This window comes from Ursus maritimus, unplaced genomic scaffold (genome assembly GCF_017311325.1).
Source record: "Ursus maritimus isolate PB19 unplaced genomic scaffold, ASM1731132v1 scaffold_1, whole genome shotgun sequence".
Taxonomy (NCBI): Eukaryota; Metazoa; Chordata; class Mammalia; order Carnivora; family Ursidae; genus Ursus; species Ursus maritimus.
Window position 1 is genome coordinate 52,797,140 of NW_024423343.1, and position 22,304 is coordinate 52,819,443.

At 39.7% G+C, this 22,304-nt stretch overlaps 1 protein-coding gene across 5 annotated transcripts in view; it reads left to right on the forward strand.

Moving 5' to 3' along the window:
* Nucleotides 1–22,304, forward strand: part of TTN (titin) — a 266,895-nt gene that overhangs the window by 37,760 nt on the left and 206,831 nt on the right. For 3 of the 5 annotated variants that reach the window (XM_040643349.1, XM_040643355.1, XM_040643375.1), the window contains 5 exons: nucleotides 507–738; nucleotides 2,493–2,777; nucleotides 3,002–3,127; nucleotides 7,721–7,909; nucleotides 13,290–13,346. In XM_040643349.1, coding sequence (XP_040499283.1) covers nucleotides 507–738; nucleotides 2,493–2,777; nucleotides 3,002–3,127; nucleotides 7,721–7,909; nucleotides 13,290–13,346 — 889 coding nt within the window. Of the gene's footprint in view, nucleotides 1–506; nucleotides 739–2,492; nucleotides 2,778–3,001; nucleotides 3,128–7,720; nucleotides 7,910–8,987; nucleotides 9,363–10,018; nucleotides 10,592–10,794; nucleotides 10,798–13,289; nucleotides 13,347–22,304 lie in introns of all 5 variants that reach the window. The other 2 variants (XM_040643361.1, XM_040643369.1) reach the window with 2 other exon arrangements.

Below are 22,304 nucleotides of genomic sequence, written 5' to 3' on the forward strand. Positions count from 1 at the left end.
GACTACATAGTGAAAAAGCCTTCAGTGAGGACGCCGATGACCTGAATATGTCTTCTGTCCTTTACTGTCCAATTCTGAACCTGATTGCCTCACTGTTAAAAATGAGGCTAATGGTTTCTACCTACCCCAGGAGGTTCTTGTTCATACCACATGAAATCAGATTAAATAGTAAAAGAGCTTTGTCCAAAATAAAAAGCCCACAGATATGAGGTGTTGTTATTTCTGTTATGACTAGTTAAAAAGCAAACATTTAAGGATTCAAGTCATGGTCTCTTTGGGGTGGTGTCTCTCCTCAGTGCAGGTGTTAGCAGGATTCTCTTAGAAGAAGTTAGGGTACCATTTGTCTAAGGAGATGCAGGACGAATTAGAATGCACTTCACCCAGTCAGCTTTTTCTATCATAATCTATAGGTTTGGCATGCTCTTGAAATGAGCAGTTTTAGAAAAAGGTTAAAACCAAAAGGAAAGCAGGACTTCAATTCTCTTTTTATGTTCCTCCACCAAAAGGTTATTGAGAAACAACGTGCTGTCGTTGAGTTTGAGGTCAACGAAGATGATGTTGATGCCCACTGGTATAAAGATGGCATTGAAATCAATTTCCAAATTCAAGAACGACATCAATATGTGGTGGAGAGAAGAATCCACCGGATGTTTATCTCTGAGACCAGGCATAGTGATGCTGGTGAATACACCTTTGTGGCAGGAAGGAACAGGAGTTCTGTTACTCTCTATGTCAATGGTAGGTAGACATATTAATGTATTTTGTGGATCCATCTGGAATAATCCTCCCCCTTTTTTTTTTTTTTTAAAGATTTTTTATTTATTTATTTGACAGAGATAGAGACAGCCAATGAGAGAGGGAACACAAGCAGGGGGAGTGGGAGAGGAAGAAGCAGGCTCATAGAGGAAGAGCCTGACGTGGGGCTCGAACCCGGAACGCCGGGATCACGCCCTGAGCCGAAGGCAGACGCTTTAACCGCTGTGCCACCCAGGCGCCCCCAATCCTCCCCTTTAAGTTCCTAAAGTGCTGATAGTTCTGGGCAATTTCTAAAGAAGCCATACTACTCATATGTTTGCAGCTACGTTTATTTTCACATTATATCTGGATAAAGGGACAGCGGCTATTAGAGACTGTAAAGATGTCATTTCCAGAAAGTGCCTAATGGCAAATCATCATTTAGTTGGTCAACACTATTGAGTACCCACTCTATGTCAGTTATCACAGCCCCTCAGTGGGTTTCTAGATACAGCATTCAGCTGGTTCAGCTGGTCAAGTTTTCTGCCCTTGGCGCCAACTGTTTAGGTGCTAGTAGTGCTACCGAGCCCCAGGGGCATTTCCAGCCTCTAGTGCGGAGTGCCTGGGAAAACCCAGAAGTCCTCTTTGAGACCCCAGAGGGCCTGGAGAGCCACAGGCGATGTGGAGCTAGGTTTTCTGTGCCCCAAGCCCTACGGCCAGAGGCTCTTATTCCACATGCTGCCAAGTCCGCCGAGGAGTGCCTTGAAACCACCCACTTTCCTCATTAGAAAGCTTAGAGCTGAGTTTGAGGCTGACCTAGAAATGAGACTAACCTGAATGCACAGAGAAGGACTGTCCATCCCTATTTTAATCTTGAGTCTACTCTGAACACATACCCCAGAAGCAGATGGAAGAACACTAAGAATAATCTCAGTTTAATAAAAATGAGCCATATTGCCAACATTCCCTTAGTCCCTGGAAGACCAAATCATCATGGTATCCAGTTCTTATTATTTCTAGATTTGTGATAGACTGAGACACAGAGAAGTAAAGGTCAGAAACCACCCAGCCTTACAGAAGTCCTTTCCCCCCATTTATGTGTTCCATGAACTACCCAGTTCCCCTCAGTCATCACAACACTGAGAAGATGCTTTAATTAGCATAGCAAGAAAGTGAGGTTTTGGGGTTTTTTGGTTTTTTTTTTTTAAGTCTAATTGCCTTTAAGTAGATCTGGAATAACATTTATTCTTTATTCATGCTCAGTGATTGTAGTTCATTGGCATCTAAATATAAGGAAATGACTCTGACATATACACAAATACTTGCAAAACAAACAGACCTAAAGGTGATGAACCACCTGGCCACATGGTTTGCCCAAATGATAGAAAATAGGCAGTGAGTGGCAGCCGTCCTGGCTTTCTTTAGGGTACCAGCCATTGCGACACCCCCATGCAGACCCCAGCAGGGAGAGGGGTGATCACATTATGTTGACAAGCTCAACACTCTCAGCAAGGCCCCCTGACCAAGCCTCAAATACCAGAAGTATCTTTCTAAATTTATTCTATTTGAGGACAAGATTCCAAGTGCTTTCTTCCTTGTTAGCATAAAGAATGTTCTCGTATTCTGAGGCAAGTAAAGCCATCACAATTCCAAAGTTTGGTTTCTGGCTGCCTCACCCCTGGCCACAAATGAACGTAGGCTTTCACATGAAGTGTTTTCGCACTTCCTCACAAGTGTTGGTTTTCATTCACTCCCAGCTCCGGAGCCGCCCCAGATTCTTCAGGAGCTCCAGCCCATCACTGTGCAGTCTGGCAAGCCTGCCCGCTTCTGCGCCGTGATAGCCGGCAGACCGCAGCCCAAAATTGCCTGGTACAAGGAAGAGCAGCTGCTTTCCACTGGCTTCAAGTGCAAATTTCTTCACGATGGGCAAGAGTACACACTTCTGCTCATCGAAGCCTTCCCAGAGGACGCAGCTGTTTACACCTGTGAAGCCAAGAATGACTATGGAGTCGCCACAACCTCCGCTTCGCTCTCAGTGGAAGGTAGAAACGCCTTGCTACTTCTCAGCTTAGCATAAAGCCTGAGAAACCTGCTTTTGGTTCTCCCACTGCATTTCTAAATACAGTTTGGAGCCCCTAAGAGTAGTTTGCTACCCCACTTTTAGAAAGTGCCCTGCTGCCAGGTAATTAAGATAAATCAGCACACTCCACTCTGCGACGTCTGTAAGTGGCTTGATCATGACCAGTCTTGTGGTCCCTTTCTTTAGTTCCAGAGGTTGTGTCTCCAGATCAGGAAATGCCAGTTTATCCTCCTGCCGTCATCACCCCCCTTCAGGACACTGTCACTTCGGAGGGACAGCCAGCCCGTTTTCAGTGCAGAGTGTCTGGAACAGGTAGGTTTATGAGCAAAGGTATCATTGCTAATATTTACAAAGAATGATCTGAGGCAAGTTTTCTCATCTTTCCCTCAATCACGAACACCTCTCAGGCATAATTTGACTTTAAATGGGAATTTTGCAGAAGAATTATGAATAAAAGAATAGGCCATGTTTTCCACTATTGAGTGTATACCTGAAAATGGTTAAGGTGGTAAATTTTATGTTATGTGGGGTTTTTTTGTTTGTTTGTTTGTTTTTTACCACAATACAGGAAAAAAAAAAACTTGATCGGTATTTTCCAGTGTTCAAAAGATGTCATGTTCCCTGAGATAACTTTTCTTCTCTCTTGAAAAAAATACAACAAAAACTACAATTGTTATTGTTATAATAATCATCCTGTTATCTACATATATTTCAAGAGAAGAGTCTCTATGTAAGTCATTATTCAGTCGATAGACAGTGCTTGTGAGGAAAGGTATACTCCTTTGGAAGGCAGTAGCCTACTGCATCAAAAGTAGGGGCATTATAATCAGAGGTTGGATTTGAACCTAGGCTTCACTGTGTGACCTTAGGCAAGTATAAGGTTTCTCTGGTTCTCTTTCCTTCATGAGTAAAGGAAGGATGTGTTGCGTTTAATCTTAGAATGTACGGTTCACGAGGGCAGGGACTCTGTCTCAGTACCTAGAACTTCTTGCCTAAAAAGGCAGTAGCTACTGGAAAGTACGATCCTTGGCAGCAAGGGTGGGTCCTTGTCCTAGAATAGCTTCACAGATCGTGTACACTCAATAAGTGATTGTTACTTGGACAAAAGAATGATTATCAAATGACTAATACCAATCAGGATTATTTCAGATAACGCACACCAGTGCCTAGCATAATGCCCATCATGCAGCGACCCCCGGTCCGTTCGCTCTTCTACTCTTTAATAGGGGCACGCTTGCCAGATACCCCCAGCCCCTCCCCACAACCTCAGGAGGCCAGTCTTCGTAGAATGAGACAAAAGTTCACAGCCACTTCAAGCCGATGACGATTGTAAACTTACCTCAGATAGGGACAAGGTAGGTCAACCTTACCCCAAGTGAAAGTCACTCTCTCATTTTCCTTGGCCTTTACGTACGACCAAAGGGAAATTCTTAGAGCTTGGGCTTTTCACAGCATTCCTAGTTAAGTGTGGGTTTTTTTTTTCATTATTCTTCTTCCATTAGTTTATGACTTAATCTCTGCATTGCCATGAGCCATTTTCCTAAACAAGTTCGTATTCAATTGACTTTCTACGACCTGATGATTTCTTCCTGTGAAATAGAGATGCTGATCTAGAAACCAAATGGACCTTTTTGATTTTTATGAACATAATTAAAAGATATTATCTATGTAAAGTACCTATAGGCATGGCTGGCAAGTGACTAGTACTTTAATACATTAATTTTATTATAGCCATAGAGGGGAATTATATAAACATAAAAGCCTGGTATTGGGTGACCGACATAGACAAACGTCATAGACTTTGTGACTTCAAAGCAGAGTTTGAGAAATACTAAATATCAAGAAATATGGACTGATTTGATAATATCTTACTAACACAATAAAGAAAAATACATTTTAATATCAAATTCACTAAAGTCACACTAAATAATTTATCCTCTCGTTGAACTTGTAGAGGAAAATTTTCAAATCAGTATACATATATATGATTATCTAAAGCAGAAGTCTTTATATAGCACTTTTCAGTTTATAAATAATATAGTTTTGCTTTTAAGGTGTCACAAAAATATGTTCAAACCTTCTACAAGACTCCAATTGGGGTAGAAAGAGAAAAATATCTTTTCTATACGACTGACATCTTCAAATGTTTAAATGGACTTTACAAATTAGTGGGTTACTAGCTCTTTATGTGTGGTACTGTTTATACACATACAGAGGTTTGAGCATCCTCTTGCAGACAGGTTTCCTATATGGCAAAAATTAAGTTTATTAAGTAAAATGCCCTTTTAAAAGCTTACCAAATGGCACAAGTTTCATGCCCCTGTGACTGAATGTATTTACACAACTTCCTCTGACCTGGTACTACTCTAGGAGAACAAATTCAGCCCTGCCTTCTAAATTGGAAAAAATTATGAGTCTTCAGAAATGTTTTTGGAACTCAGTACTCACTTAAGCCTGGAACTTGATTGGCTTCTGCATCTAGTGGAGCTTTTATGAGAAAGTGTTGCCTGTTGACGGTCTCTGGTGCCACCTACTGGTGGAAAAGCAATTTAGAAAAGTAGAATTTTAAAACGAACTAAAACTAACTTTTTGCTAGTGTTTATTCTACGGATAGTATCATTTGGCGGCTTACTGAGCAACCGCTAGCTAAATAAAATAATAAATAATTAGTCTAGCAATGATGGATGCATATTGTGTTGTAACAGCCTATGTACTCACTGCCTTTGCAAGACAGAGAGAGATGCATGGACTGGGCATTGAAGAATCAACAGGATCATTGAACACAATGGCGTTCTAGGCAGAGAATGACATTTACAAGTCATAAAAGCCTGCAAGAGTGCTTCATGTGCTGGAAATGACACGTGGCTTGAGTATGGTTGGAAAGTGATGTAATAAGTGGAGGAGAAGGCCAAAAAAGAAGGCAAGGGCCAGATCCTAAAGGTTTTGGTGTTCTATGCTTAGGATTTGAGATTTTGTCTTATTTGCACTGAGGAGTGACTTAAGGCTTTTTAAGCCTCTAGGTAACATGGTCAGGTTTGCTTTTCAGAGACAATACTGCGATAGTGAAAAGAGGAATGGACAGATGTGGGAGATGAGGACCAAGGGAAAGGCCATCCTGATAGGCTTGGAGCATGCTGATGAGGCCCTCAACTAGGGGAGTCAGGAGGAAGAAGAGTGTAGATTGTGGGAGAATTCAAGAGGTGGAATGAAAGGAATTTAGGGACCAAATACAATGGAGTGGTGGAAGAGTGGAATGGCCTCACAGAAACCAAAAGAAACCAGTGACCCACACGGAGAGTGGTAGCCCAGTCAGAAGCACCAAGTCCGTTACCAAGAAAGGTCTCACCTTTTAGCTCATTTATTGTTGGCAGTGTATGCCTGTCCTAGGGCTTCATTCCATTCACCGAAGGAAGAAGTTATTGCAGGAATATGCTGAGAACCCCGTAAAGAGGTGGACATACTCTTCATCATTCCATTTCCATCGAGGTTTAGCAGACAAGCTAAATGGTTGTAGAATGATTGTTAAATTCCATGTGATGGTGTTACCTGTTATATTACATGGCCCTGTCTTGGGGCAAATTATTAAAGGCACTGATGATCCCTTGGGGTGGTTAAACAGTCTTGCTTTGATGACTGACTTGTGCCAGTGGTTTATAAAGCCCTTCCCATGTATAAGTCATTTAATTCACACAACAGGTTTTTGTTTTTTTTTTTTTTTGGTTGTTTTTGCAATGAAGAGCTCATGAATTATTATGCATCTCATTTTACAAATGAGAAGACTGGTCCAGAGAGATTAAATGATGGGTCTAAGGTCACACAGCTGGGAAATTGTGGTATCAGGGTTCCATTTTCTACTTTACCTTGCTACCAAAGGAAGAGATTTGTGTCTTTAAAAGGAGAACCTTTTATACACAACTACCATCATGGGCAGGAGGGAAACCTTCACAAACCAGTGTTTGTGTTAAAATGCAAACAAATGCCAGCTGAATGGACTAGTAGAGAATCCCCCCATGCATGGTGTTGCGATAAGGAAGTGATACAGTGATCATACTCCCAAAACAAGAAGTCTTGGGTTGTGGCTTTTAAAACTTGTGACTAAATTTAAATTCACTCTTGACTTATAGGGTGATTGTTTCGATAGAAGTGTAAGATTTTTTTAAAGTTCACTTCACCTTCAATTGTAACAACATCATGTTATTTTATCTCTGCTTTGGGGTTATTTTCAACTCTTTAGGTGAAAAAAAGCTAGTTTTATCATTATTTATTATTACTGCTACTTTGAAAAAAGCCAAATATATCTAAGATGCCCAAATTCCATGACTCTTTCTTTCAGTTTTAAAAATTATTTTTTGCTGTGCTAAGACCTTTTCAATGCTTGTTCATTGGTAATGAAAATAGAGAAATTTTGTCTTCAGCCTGTAGGGTGTCTGTTTTAGACTTCTGGGAGTGTTCATCTTTTCAGCTCTCTTTTTGATTGATCTTTCTGCCCCCCAGGAGCACAGATTTCCCTCACTTCCTGTCCTATTAGGCGACCACTATCCTAGATCAAACCCATCACGATGACTGTTCGTTAGGATGATCTTTTCCTCAAGGTCACTATGTCAAAACCTTGTCCCTGTTTCCACAACATGACCTGCAAGTGGTTAAAAATAATATAACTAAAATTGTAAAATTTCAAACATTACAACCAGCCTATAAGCTGGATTTTTCTGGAATCATCTTTCCTTCTTAAAGATGACAAGAAATTCTGTAAAAGCAGATGTGGCATGCCTCAAAAGAGAAACATAATGTTATGAAGATAAATATGAAATGTAGTCACCAATATAATCAGTATTGTGTTTGCAGGTAAAAATATCCACCACTTTTTGTGATTTAAATATCTTCTTTTTTCCTTTTGTGATGCAGATCTAAAAGTGTCTTGGTACAGCAAAGACAAGAAAATCAAGCCATCTAGGTTCTTTAGAATGACTCAATTTGAAGACACTTACCAACTGGAAATTGCTGAAGCTTATCCAGAAGATGAAGGACTTTACACTTTTGTTGCTAATAATGCTATGGGTCAAGTATCAAGCACAGCCAACTTGAGACTGGCAGGTACAGTAAACAACCTTAAGAACCACATTTAAATATGGCTCTAATCTCACAATGTCAGTAACAACCACTAAAGATTCCATGTAAACCATCGTGGGCCCTACCGTTCTCTTTTAATGCAACTCATTGTTTCCATGTTTTATGCCACATTCTCACTTGCCATTTGTCCCATCTCATTATGAACCACAAACCATCATTTCTCACTTTGCCCTGCTTCGTCTTTATAATGTTGTGTAACGTATTGCTCTCCTCACCAGCTTTCATGCTTTCTGATCAGCATGTATCAGAATGGAGAGAAACATGCTAAAGAAAGAGGTAGAATTGTTTTCTCATTTAGTGAGGATGAAAATTTAAAAAAAAAATTGTAATGTAAGTATTACTATCCCCCCATTGTCTTGACACAATTCTGATTTCACAGAAGCTACAGAGGATGATTCCAGTTCTGTATACCAGCTAGGTGTATTCACTGTTATTCAAAGAATGCCTGAAGGCTGAGAGGCCCAGTGCTAAGATGGTTTAGCGTTTCTGATGCTTGGGGCTTTTAAACTGCCATCAGAAACACTTACCTGGTAGTAGAGGGCACTTTGTTTCTAAACAAGATTACAGTATTTTTATATAGTCAGACTGATTTTGCTGAGCTAATTTAGTCTATGTATTATTAACTATGTACAAAAATATACAGATTGAGGGCAGCTCTGGTTTTTCTCTTAATTTTAAACACTTACTATAATAGATATTTTCTTAAAGTGGTTTACAAAATAGAAAATGTAATTTTACAACCAGAGGGGGAAAAAATAAAAACAGAAAACAGGAATACCTAAAACAAATTGTGTACGTCACTACTGCCTTCACAAACAATACAGTGAACTTTCTTGGACTATTTATGTCTCGACTTGTTTGCCTGGAAAGTGGAATGAACGTGTGTGACTTGGAACCAGTGGTGGCAGACATTGACAAGACGTTAGGATTGGACTGGATTCTAGTCCACCATTGAAATTGGCAACAGATCTGTAGACAACTCCAAATGAGTTCTGGTTTCAGTGCAGGCTAAGACATTAAAGGTCGGCATGCTTCTTTTCAGGACTTAGCAAATTTGAAGAAATTACATCAGACTCCCAATGGCATGTCTCTTCATCAGTTTCATTTAAGAAGGAGTCCCTTGGCCAAAAGCCCATCTTCATCCAGCCTCTATCAAGCCTCAGGGTGCACAGCGGGGAGACAGTCAGATTTCATGCAAGGGTTTTTGGCATTCCCAAGCCAGAAATCCAGTGGTTTCATAACCAGCAGCCAATTCTACCAAGAAAAGATGTAGTTTTCCATTTTGAGGAGTCCACAGGCATGGCTTTACTGCTTATAGTTGATGCTTACTCAGAGCATGCTGGGCAGTACTCTTGCAAAGCCGCCAATAGCGCTGGGGAAGCCTCTTGTGCAGCTCCGCTCACAGTGACTCCAAAAGGTAAAGCTCATCTTGCTTTAAAGACTTGGATTTGCTTCATATCTCCTACCCCCACGGTTACTAATGAGAGTCTCTGCTGTTTGTCTCATTGCATAGTGTGGTCAGTCCATCTTTTACTAATAAAGTAACACACGGCAGGTCCTCCTAAGTTCTCAATTATGGGTTAACCTATACGGTTTAAATCTCTCTGAAGTATATAATCTATGCATTACCTTAGCAAGTATTTTTTTAGGCATCAACTTTGCTTGATGTTTTTACTTTTCTAAACAACATCTCATCATTGGATCATTAATGATCCATTTGCCATATATTGTTTACACAGTATATGGAAGAAGGGGGACAAATGGCATTCCCAGGGCATGTGTGTGTGTGGGGGAGAAACAGAGAAAGAGAGACTGTCACTCTGGTTAGCTGTGGTGACAACAGAAGGAAGGAGCCAGATATCCTATGGCATCCACTCGTCACTGGATCACTGGGAATGAGCGTTCTTTTGTGTGATCTGACATCCTAAGGCACATTGCATCCGGCATGCTGCTTCCAAGTGACAATGATGTCTTTCATCTTCATCTTCCATGCCATTGTCTTTACTAACCTAGCCAAGTGACAAAGCTTAGATCTTAATGTTCTTTTCTTTTTCTTGTCACTTGATTGTACAGTGCGAGTCCTAGCTAGGCAGAGTTCTGGGAAAGATGTAAGAGAGTCCGCCAAGTCCCAGGCAGTAGCAGATTCCTCTTTCACAAAGCAGGAGAGCCAAATATCCCAAAACGAAATTAAGTCATTTCAAGGATCATCCTATGAATATGAATCACAGGTTTTTGAAAGTGTATCTCAAAGTTCCACCCACACAGCCGCATCGGTTCAAAATGTGGAGTTGCGCCATACTGCGTCCCTTTCACAAAGTGCGGAGAGCACTGAGTTCTCTGGGAACTGGGCCGAAGAGGCAGTGGGCAAGGCCCCAAGGATTCTCCTGCCACTTCAGGACCTCTCTGTGAAGTGTGGCGACACGGCTCAATTCCTCTGTGTTTTACAAGATGAATCTTCTGTTGATGTAACCTGGACTCATGAAGGCGTAAGGATAGAGGACTCTGAAAGAGTGAAGCAGTCACAAAATGGAAATATTCAGTTTCTTATCATATGTAACGTTCAGCCGCTAGACCAAGGATTGTACAGCTGCATTGTACACAGTGACTATGGAGAGGAGACCACGTCGGCAGTCCTAAACATAGAAGGTGCTTCTTTGGTTTTTAGCTATGACTTGCTTCATTTCATCCTCATCGCTTTATGCAGCTTTTCTGCCACGCAAATCAAATCAATGAATATGTGAATTAGAATATCCCTAACTTAGCACTCTATTGAGAAACGACTGCTGAAGGTCAGCCAGGTCACTGGCCAAACTTGTGACGAACATTTAACTTTCCAGTCTAGATTCAAGGAGGTGTAACTCTCAAATCTTGTTTCAGAAGGTTACGGTTTATTTCATATGTGCTGCTTTTTCTAGTATTTACCAAATGTGCCACCTACGAAGTATACTGAAGAAGGTCAAGACATTATAGTTCATAAAGTATTAATTATTATTGTGCCTGATACTGTGCCAAGTTGAAATTTAATTATTTTAATATGAGGAGGCTCAAAATTTCTCATTTCTGCCCTTTGCGTGCAGATCTAAAAGTTCTAGATGTTTATAAGGAGGTTACGAAATAGTAGATTGGGCACTGAAAATAACGGGATTCTGTCTGGACCTAAATCAGGAGTCTGTAGATATTGCTTGATAGATGATACTGCTTTACAGTCTCAGATCCTCCTGGAATCGTAGAATTAGCCAATGGCAAGATTATTATTTTTGTTGTTATCATGCTTGATTTGCCACTGTGTCTGGAAGGGTACAAATAAATTTGTCTTGGAAGAGATAAGTTCTTCCTTTTATCCATGGACTTCCTCTGAGATACCAATGAAATGGGAAAGTTATTCTTCGGGTGCTAGAATCCCATGCTGTATGTCGGCAAGTAAAGGATCTTCACTGAGTCCCATGGAAGGAGGCTGATGGAAGAAGTTCCAGCATCTCCAGGGGTCCATGGAGAACTCTGGCCTCAAGGTCTTTCTTGATCTGTCCATTCCATTTTTGAGATGTTAGAGATGAGCTGGAGATAATATGGTGCTCTGTGACCACCATCTTGGCTCTGAATTTTGAAACAGGCTCATACATCATTTAATATATCTGTAATCCTCACTCACCTACAGGAGTCTTTTTTCTTTCTTAATCTGATATTTTGTTCTGTAACTATTTCTGGTAATATTTTCATAGTCCTCAACGGGAATATCTCGAGAACTGAGGCCTAGTTATGCAAATGAAATGGCAAATTTCACCATCCAGAGAGTTGACCCTCAATTAGCTGCTGGCTAGTGCAATAATCACCCAGAATGACTATTTATCTGAAGGTGATGTGGTGACAACTGGAACAGGTTCTGCAGCCATATAATTGGGAGTCAGCTCTGTTGTAGAGGCAGGAGAAATGTAGGTCTTTCAACTTGCTTCCTAAGAAACAAGGGCCACCGTACATGCTTGATTGTCATATTGTCAGAGTGGATTTGAGCTGGACATTTTTGCCACAGGGTTTCCAGTTCACTCGGTTCTAATCGGTTATATTATTAAAGTATTCTTGGAGCATGAGCATTTTTCTCTTGGAAAGTCCAGACTGCTTCTCTTGTACTTAAGAAAGTTGAAGGATAAGCCACTTTTAAGTGTTTGAAGAATGAAGGATCGGGCACAGTTGTCCAATCATGGAACATAAGACCAGTCTTCATATGTTCCTCTATTACTTCGGCCTTATAACTTTATGTAGGCTGCACAGTTATCCACAAAGATCAAGTAGGAACGTAAAACCACATAAGATTGTTTGAGTAGAGTTCTTCTATGCATAGTAAACATAGATATATCATGTATTAGTTTGGAGACTAACATGCTGCTTTCCTTCTCATCCTAATGACATGTCACCTTCTCTAAATTCAGCACGTGTTTTACTCTTACAAACAGCTAATTTATTCCTTTTCCTAACTTTATTCTCACCTAGCGAAAGAATCGCAAACCAGAGCAGTTACAAAAATTGCCCTTGGTTCAGACATTAAAAGTATTAAAACACTCAAAGAGTCACAAATTAAAACAAGCCACGAAGTAAAGAGAGAATCATCAAAGAAAACCTCAAGTTTGTCGTTCACTTCGTGCCAAAGGCCACAAGGAACGGAGAAGCCAGGGAGTCCAGCACACAGGCGCGGTGCTGCACGGATGGACGGAAGACTGAGCGAGAATGGGGACACCCGCCTTGCTCAACACGCTGCCCCAGAGACGACTGTGTCTAAAGCCTACGCCTTTTCCCTATATAATGAAAGCCATTTTGAGTTGAGGGCTCTTTGTTTGGCTCCTTAATATGTCATCAGACTTTGTGTAGTTTAAAGCTTTAAAGGTGATTCAAATCAAAGGAGTACTTACTAGCAGGAAACAATTCTGCAGGAAAACGTGAGAATAGCCCTCAGCAAAAAGTGGCGAGTTAGAAAATGCATGTTCCTCCTCACTGTGACTCCATCTCTTAGCAAGTGTTCAGTGGGTAGGACATTAAAAAAAAAAAAATATTCCTGCAGTTTGTGGATTGCGTTTTTGAATGCATGTAAAGGCATGGGGAATTACGGAACTAAAAGTGGAAATTTCACAGAGAGCCTAAAATAAAAATGTTTTTTTAAATCTTTCTGCCAACATTGTCATGTACTTTATCAGCTCATTGATTTGTTTGGCATGGATTTTTGGGGTGCATTTGGGGGACGTAGTTTTCCATTACCAGAATAAAGGGAAAATTGTAATTGTATGAATATATGAATCGAGGCAGAAAGTAAATGGAATTAATCATTAAAATCTCTGTATATGTTTTTCCATTGTAGCCCCAGAATCCATTTTGCACGGGAGGATTGAAGAGCAGATTGAGGTGGAGATGAAAGGTATTATTACACTGGATGTGAGATTTAAGTAGAAATTCTGAAGGATTAATAGAATCCTTGAGCTGCCTACTCTTTCTTAGTAATATTGAGAAAAATGACATAGGTGTATAAATATATCTCTTAGAGTATATATTACTATGTCGCATGCCTTGTTTAGTATGCTGATGGTTACATGCATTTCACGGGTAATTTGGTAATTTAAAATTTTGTATTTAAAATTTATCGGTCATATTCAACTTCGTGTTTGTAGCCATTTTCAAAAGCGCATATTGGGAAAAGTTGTCATCTTAATGCATGAAATCAAGAAGTAGAAGTTTGTTTTCAAAATCACAGTGAATTAAATTGAACGATAGGCAATAACCTAGCTGTCATTCTCAGAATGCAATGTCATGAACGAATTATGTTTGAAATGCTACTTTCTTTAGGGTGTGTGAAAATGATACATTCCCATTCTGGTGTACACTTCCTGCACATACATCATTTTAACATTGATATGTCTCTTACACTGGCTTGCAGATAGCTGCCTTACGTGGTCCTTATTGCCTGCTTTCCTTTGCATAACATTGTGACTTTATGGCTGTATTAGTTCGAATAAACGCCTTCTCATTTTATTTTAGCCAATTACTTATGGTTATAGTTCTTATAGATATTTTTAAATAGTTAATTCTCAAAAATATAATAATTTAATCTACAATCAAAAGGATCAGAAAGGGCGTTTATTCCACTCTCTGCAAGTCAGGTAAGATTTTCCTCTTAGCCATCAAAAGAACAAAGTTTTCCTGCTCTCAAAACAAACATGCACAGGAACATGTTATTTTGAAATGCATTTTTGCTTGTTCAAGAAGAAATTTCAACAGTTTGAAGAAAAGACCAGACAACGAACGATTTTCGTGTCAGAATCTTTTAAACAGAGCATGGTGTTGCGTTTATTCGAACAAATATGGTGAGTGAATTTTTTTTTATGGATTTGTGAGAATCTGTAGCATGCATTTTATTTTATTTCCTATTTTGCAATTTCATTTAATTTCAACTTTTTCAAATACAATGGAAAATAGTAAAATGCTTTATAATTCACTTTTTTTTCAGAATCGTTCTCCGAGGGGGAATCTGAACATTCTGAAAGAGATACACGCGATGCCTTTTCAGATTCTGAAGACTTAGACCACAGCTCCATGGCTGCGAAAAGATACGCAAGTCGAATATCATCTACGAGCTCCTGGCCCGAATATTTCAAGCCTTCTTTTACTCAAAAACTTACATTTCAGTATGTTTTAGAGGGGGATCCCGTTGTTTTTATGTGTAAATTAATTGCTTGTCCAACTCCAGAAATGACTTGGTTTCATAACAATCGGCCCATCCCAACGGGTCTCCGACGGGTTATAAAAACTGAGAGTGATTTACATCATCACTCTTCCTGCTTAGAGGTTAAAAGCGTCCAAAACAGAGATTCTGGAAGTTACAGATTGTTAGCAATTAATAGTGAAGGGTCGGCTGAATCAACAGCATCGTTGCTTGTTATGCAGAAAGGGCAAGATGAGAAATGTTTAGAATTTCTGAAAAGGGCAGAACAGACACATGGAAATACGGAGGCCTTAGCTGGAAGGAGAGAAGACAGAATAAAGGTTGGTCTGAGGTTTACTGGCTCTCCCTTTAACAAAAAACAAGATGTAGAACAAATAGGAATGATGCGAACTATACACTTTAAGACAGTAAGTCCAGGCAAGAAAACTGACTTTCTGTATGATGAAGAATATTTAGAGAGTAAATCTGACATAAGGGAATGGCTTAATGTAGGTGAAAGCTTCCTGGACAAGGAGACCAAAATAAAGTTGCAACGTTTGCGGGAGGCTAGAAAAATGTTAATGGAGAAAAAGAAATTATCTCTTTCAGATATGTCCTCCGAAATTAGCTCAAGAACTCTGAGAAGCGAGGCTACCGATAAAGACGTTCTGTTCTCTAGAGAGGAGATAGAAGGCAGGGTTGTCTCCGATCTAAACGAAAGTAGGGATAAGGTAGATCATTCGTGCGAGGGCATTGTCCAAAATCCAGAGGTCCTTCCTAACCAAATGGATCAAAATGTAGGATCTGGAGAACCTCCCACAAGCTTTCAGACTACTGTTGATGAAGAAATCCTCCAGACTGAAATAAGAATGAGCCAAGAGCCATTTCTAAGAGAAAGTCTCCAAAAAGACCATTTATATGGTAGGATTCTAGTAAGTGAGGATACCCAAGCAAGAGAACAACTTGAAGAAATTATGACCAAAACTGACACTGGAGAGTCCTCTAGATATATCAGTGTTTTAAATAAGAATGAGGAAATATACGAGACTCCTGAAGAGGTGTCCCAGGTTGTTATACCACACACCAGTGAAGCTTTTGGTGCAGTTATAAATATTGAAGAAAATGCGGAACTAGATAGTGAGAGAATAAGAAAGGATGATTTGAGAGAAATCCAGCACTGTACTTCCACAGAAGCTGATGAATTCGAAACCGAGCAAGAAGGAAAGACCACAAGATTTTTGGAAAGTTCTTTCCAAAAGCAACCACAACGTTGCCCGCCTTCATTTCTTCAAGAAATTGAATCTCAAGAAGTTTATGAAGGTGACGGTTGTAAATTTGCATGTCACTTTGAAGGATATCCTCCACCCATAGTGACGTGGTATAACAATGATATACCAATCCCACGTAACCAAGGCTTTATCACTCATACCTCGGAAAACTATTCAGTATTAACTTTTTCTTCTGTTCTTCCTCAAAATGAAGGTTCTGTTACCTGTGTGCTGTTTAACCAATACGGAACAGTAAAAACAACTGGTATACTTAAAGTGAAGGCAAAGCAAGGGCATGGTGTTGACACACATACAGTCCCAGTGTTGCACGAGTACACTGATGAGGAAGAGGAGCTGGCCTTGGTGTTTGACCAAACAAAAGGCGTTCAGCCGCCTTGGAGACAAAAGGGCCAAAAACATCCCCAGACTAACTTCCCAGTTCCTCCCTCTGCAGACACAGAATTGCTTTCCTTTCCTGTCGAAATTCAGATAACAGCAGCTACTCCTACCCCAGAACAGGATAAAGAGTCAAGAGAATTGTTTGACCCTGAGGAGTTGGAAGCATCTCCTCAGGATGAGGCTCCCCAGTCACCAAAACACAAGTTTATATTTTCGTCGGATATTACTAATGAGCCCCCAAGAATGTTACAGGAAATGCCAAGGCATACCAGGTGTAGAGAAGGGGATTCCATAGTATTTGAATGTTTATTGTCTGGTGAGCCTAAACCAGCTGTAACATGGTTTCAAAATGGGCTCCTATTAAAGCAAAACCAGAAGTTTCAGTTTGAAGAAGTTAATTTTAGCTACAGATTATATATTAATGATGTCAATTCTCAAGATTCTGGAAAATATAAATGTGTTGCTGAAAATAATTCAGGAACAGTTGAGAGTGTCTCAGATCTGACAGTGGAACCGGTCACTTACAGGGAGTATAGTCAACTAGAAAATATTGGTGGAATGTATGCAAAATATTCCAGAGACCAACAGACTCGGGGAGAATCTGTAAGGGCACATTTTTATGATTATCCACCTGGTCCTTTTACTCCCCAATCCAATATAAAAGAACATTCTGTAAGGGAATATTTTCAAAGCCTTGAGACAGTTGAATGGATAGACCAGAAGGATCGGGTTCGTTGCACATATTCTAGAGAAAAACTACCCAGATTTATGCATGGTGCTTCTAGAGCCATAAAAATCAACAAGCCTGTCAGAGTCGAGAGGGACATATAAGTGAAAAATCAGAGCTGTACCAAGCAGAGGGTACTGTTTATCCATTTGTTGATGACTTCAATGAAGTTAAAAGAATTAGGAAAGAGGTAAAAACTGATTTCAGAAAAGTTGGTGATGCAGAAAGGGAAAATGTGCAAGAATATGCCCAAAGCGACTATTTACCGAATATCCAGTCTGAGAGAACTTCTGATAGTTACAATCTGAAAGATTCATCTATCATCGAATGTGAAGAACCCCTTGAAGAGAGACACTACCCAGGGAAGAATGTGAAGCATAGAGTCATTGCATTTGAAAAGTTACAACATGTAGAAAAAGGAGTTCTAGAAAAAAGACTTACTGGGAAATCATTTGTCAGTCCACCTCAGAGGAAGCTTGGTGACAGAGACTTTCCATTAAAGCAAAGAGAATCAAGATCAAGAAACCTAAAAGCAAATATGTATCAGGCAGAGACAGTGTCTCCAGATATTGAACCAGATTCATCTGACGTTGTAATGAATTTAAAGCTGCTTTCTTCTCAAACTCATAAAGAATTTGAAGTACAAGAGAGGGAACAACAGAAAGAAATAGGTCTCATAGATCAATCTGTAATTTCTGGAAGGGCTGAACATGAAGCACTAAGGCAGCTCCACTCTCGAATAGAAAATGCAGATCTAAAATTCCAAGCATTAGATGGTGGTCAACCAGAAGAAGCTTCTTTTAAAATCCAACATCCTGCTTCTGAAATAGCCGATGCCAAGAGCATTGTATTTGATCTAAAACAAATGTATTTTCATATAGGAGATACAGTGAAGGAGGGCCCAGATACTCATCAACAGGAAACACCTTCTAAAGAAGAAATTGCTGGCACTGAAACATTACAATCTGAGACAGAAAATACCTCTAAAAGTGTGCTAAATAACGTATTTACCAGTCCAGAAATGTTTTCCAGTCAGGAGTTTTCAAATAGGACTGTGATGGAGAAAACCCATTTCGATGAAAATATCCTTTCTTTGGAAAAACACATACCGGAACAGAATTTAGAAATTTTAAATCCTGACATTTCTTTTAAATCCTTTTCCGAAGAAACCCATGGTGAATTATGTGCCCTACTTCAAACCTCCTCTGTTGATGTAGGAGAAACTGATATTTCTGAGGAAAAAAGTTCTCTAGAAAATGGAAGTGGAAGTTTCATTTCACATTTGAAAAAAGCAGCAAGTGAGGAAAAGCTCTTAGAAGTCTGTGAAAAGGAACCGGAGTCAGGTTCGTTTCAGGAGCAGGATGGAAAGACACAGGGATATGTCACTGGAATTTTGGGAGACCGCAGAGGTGATGTTCACGAGGCAGCCACATGCCACACAAAAGTCTCCTCGAGCCAGCGCCTTCCATTCTTGATGACTGAGGAACAGCAGAATCCAAATGAAAAAATAAGGGAAAAAATTGATGCCTTGGGGAAAGAACAGTGTTATGAAGAAGTTCAGGTTCAGATTGAAACTTCTGTCTCCACTACTGAAGGAGAAAAGATGGAAACTTGTTCCTCTGAAAATCTTCCTAAATCCGATGAGGCACAGACAATGGAAGGAATGGACTCTGAGACCTCCCTAACACAGTATTTACTTGCTTCTGGAAAGCACAAAGTTCCTCAGACTAAAGACACCGCACACGAAACAAAGCTTCTCCAGAGTGAATCAGTCACGTCAATGGAGGTTGAGGAAGTAACTTTTAACGCTGTGTATGAATATTACAACCAACAACAGGAATCATTAGGTCGCCCATTTTCCCCTGAATCTGATATTTCGATCGATGTGGGAAGTACAAGCAGTGAAGAAATCTCAGAGTTAGATCAGTTTTATACCCCACCGTCCTCTGTTGAACATTTTGAAACTCCAAAGTCTCCTGATTTATGTTTTACTCCTTCAGAAACAACTAAACAATCTGCAACAAATTCAGGAGGTGAGACTATGGAAAGAACTACATCTTCAGAGGAAGCTGCTGAAAGGTACTCCACACCTTCTGAAGGCGAAGTAGCAGAGACATATTCCACACCCCCAGGAGAGACACTGGAGAGATATTCCACACCCCCAGGGGAGACACTGGAGAGATATTCCACACCCCCAGGGGAGACAATAGAGAGATATTCTACACCTTTAGGAGGAGAAACAGTTGAAAGATATTCTACTCCTACTGGAGGACCAAATCCCACTGGAAACTTAAAAAGGTACCCATCAAAAATAGAAAGGGAGGACAGTACACCAAATGAACAATTCCATACACCTACAGGAGAGAGAAGTTCAGCTAATGAACTATGGCGTTCCGATTCATTTGGCACACCCAATGAAGCTATTGAGCCAAAAGACAATGAAATGCCTCCATCTTTCATTGAACCTCTGACCAAAAGGAATATATATGAAAACACAACATTAGGCTTTATTGTTGAAGTTGAGGGCATTCCAGTTCCTGGTGTAAAATGGTATCGAAATAAATCTTTGCTAGAGCCAGATGAGAGAATCAAAATAGAAAGGGTGGGTAATGTGTGTTCTTTGGAAATTTCTAACATTCAAAAAGGAGAGGGGGGAGAGTACATGTGTCATGCCGTAAACATCGTAGGGGAAGCAAAGAGCTTTGCAAAAGTAGACATAGTAGCCCAAAATGAAAGAGCAGTGGCCCTCCCGCCTCCAGTAACACATCAGCATGTCATGGAGTTTGATTTGGAAAACACAACATCATCAAGAACTCCTTCTCCTCAAGAAATTGTCTTGGAGGTTGAATTAAGTGAAAAAGATGTTAAAGAATTTGAGAAGCAGGTGAAAATAGTCACAGTTCCTGAATTTACTCCTGATCATAAAAGCATGATTGTGAGTCTGGATGTTCTGCCATTGAATTTAGCAGATCCAAATATGGCCTCAAGGGAGGAAGAAGACAAAGATTTAAAAATTGATTTAGAAGTATTTGAAATGCCTCCTCGCTTTATAATGCCTATTTGTGATTTTAAAATTCCAGAAAACTCAGACGCTGTGTTCAAATGTTCAGTCATAGGCATCCCTAGCCCGGAAGTTAAATGGTATAAAGAATATATGTGTATTGAACCGGATAACCTCAAGTATGTGATCAGTGAGGAGAACGGAAGTCACACCCTTAAAATTCGAAACGTCTGTCCGTCGGACAGTGCGACATACAGGTGCAGAGCTATGAATTGTGTAGGAGAGGCCATCTGCCGAGGATTTCTCACCATGGGAGATGCCGAAGTGTTTGCTATGACAACAAAGAAAAGCAAAGTGACTTTAAGCAGCTTGAAGGAAGAGTTAGTCTTAAGGAGCAAATATTCAGGCAGCTTTTTTGAATTTCAGGTGGTGGAAGGGCCTCCCAGGTTTATCAAAGGTATCTCGGACTGTTACGCACCTTTAGGCACAGCAGCTTATTTCCAGTGTTTAGTCCGTGGCTCTCCACGACCCACGGTTTACTGGTACAAAGATGGGAGATTGGTGCAAGGGGCGCGGTTCAGTGCTGAGGAAAGTGGCATAGGGTTCCACAACCTCTTCATAACGAGCTTAGGAAAAGACGATGAAGGTGAGTACAGGTGTGTGGCTACGAATGAGTCAGGAATGGCAGAGACCTGTGCCGCCCTCACCCTAACATAGTTTCTTGGGCCAAGTGTCAGTGCCTCCGTAACAATTAAATTGATTTGGGTGTGTCCATATTTTCCAAATTATGTAGATCTGATAAATTTCCAAATAGGTCTACTCGATCTGAATTTGATACCTTGAAAACCCCTGGAGAACAGTTTCTCTCTTTAGAAATCTCATGTTTGTAACACATGTAAATATTCTGTGATCTCCACTGTGGAACCATCACTGTATCAACTCTGCTGTGAATCATCAAGCATGATTAAATATCTCCGTGGCTACCTAACTGTTTGTACCACTGCTTTACCCTCGTGCCTCCTCCACGAAAGCGTTTCGGTAGATGCATTCTCTTTTAGCAGAAAAGCTATTTATGTAAAGTAAAACATAAGATGGAAGACCGGGTCAGATGACCACGCAGACAAATTGGTAAGGTAAATCTCCTCTCTGCTCTGAGTATAAGTCATTTTTGAAATTGTAACCCTTTTGTTTCCAAATCCAGGCTTACTGACTTGGACTTAGAATAGATAAAACAAACAACAGAATCCAGCTTCATGCAATTGATAACTAGTTCCATAATCTGTTTTACACTGCAAACTTAATATATTTGGCTCTTCTAAAAATATTTTCATTATTAATATCCCTCTTCTTAAATCGTTTAACTCTTGCTGGTTTTGAAGGGACCAATGGTGCTTTCTTTTTGGGTGGAGTTCATCTAGACATTTGTACATTTGCAAAATATGCAAAGAAAGACCTTTCCACTTTTGGGAACACCCCATTTTCTTAACTTTTAAAATACCATCAAGTGTTAAATGCAGCATTCACTTGATATCAGCCTGAGGGAGAGGGGAAACTACTATATTACATTTATACAGAGATTTTAAACTGTAGTCCTATTTCAGAATCTTTGACATTAGAAAATAGAAGGTGGGGTACTTTTAGTATCGAGCAATTTTATCATTTGTATTTCAGATTATATGCAAATAACAAGATAAGTTTTCCTGTCATTTTTAAATTAATTAGAATTTTTTAAAACTAACTAGAAATTAAAAAGCATTCAAATTTAAGGTATATATGTCTCTAAAGTGACTTTGTTTTTCAAGATTATAATAAATTCACAAAATTCTTGACAGTGTATCTATGTATCACCATGAACGTGAATCTTCTCACATAAGATGAAATAAATATGAGACAACTCTGTTTTCTTATCTGAAAATGAGGAGTTGGACCAAAAAACCTCAGAGGTGATTGTTCAACTCTGTGATTCTGTGTCATCCCAGTGTAACTTTTCTTAATATAATTTAGGATAAATTTTAGTTTGCAACAAATGATGAAAAAATAATGGAATATAGTAATGAAGTTATGAATCTTTCCTCCCACCAACTCTAAATCGCTCACTGTTACCCAATAGGTGGATTTGTCCCCTGCATTGAGCAACTTTTATGTATCATGATCATATTAAATATATTTCTTTTAATTCTAAAAAAATAAGCAATTTAAATTTAATTTTCAAAGGAATTCATATATTCAGCTGTTTGTTTCTTTCGTCTATCAATTTTTTATACCCGCAGTGGGATTCCCTT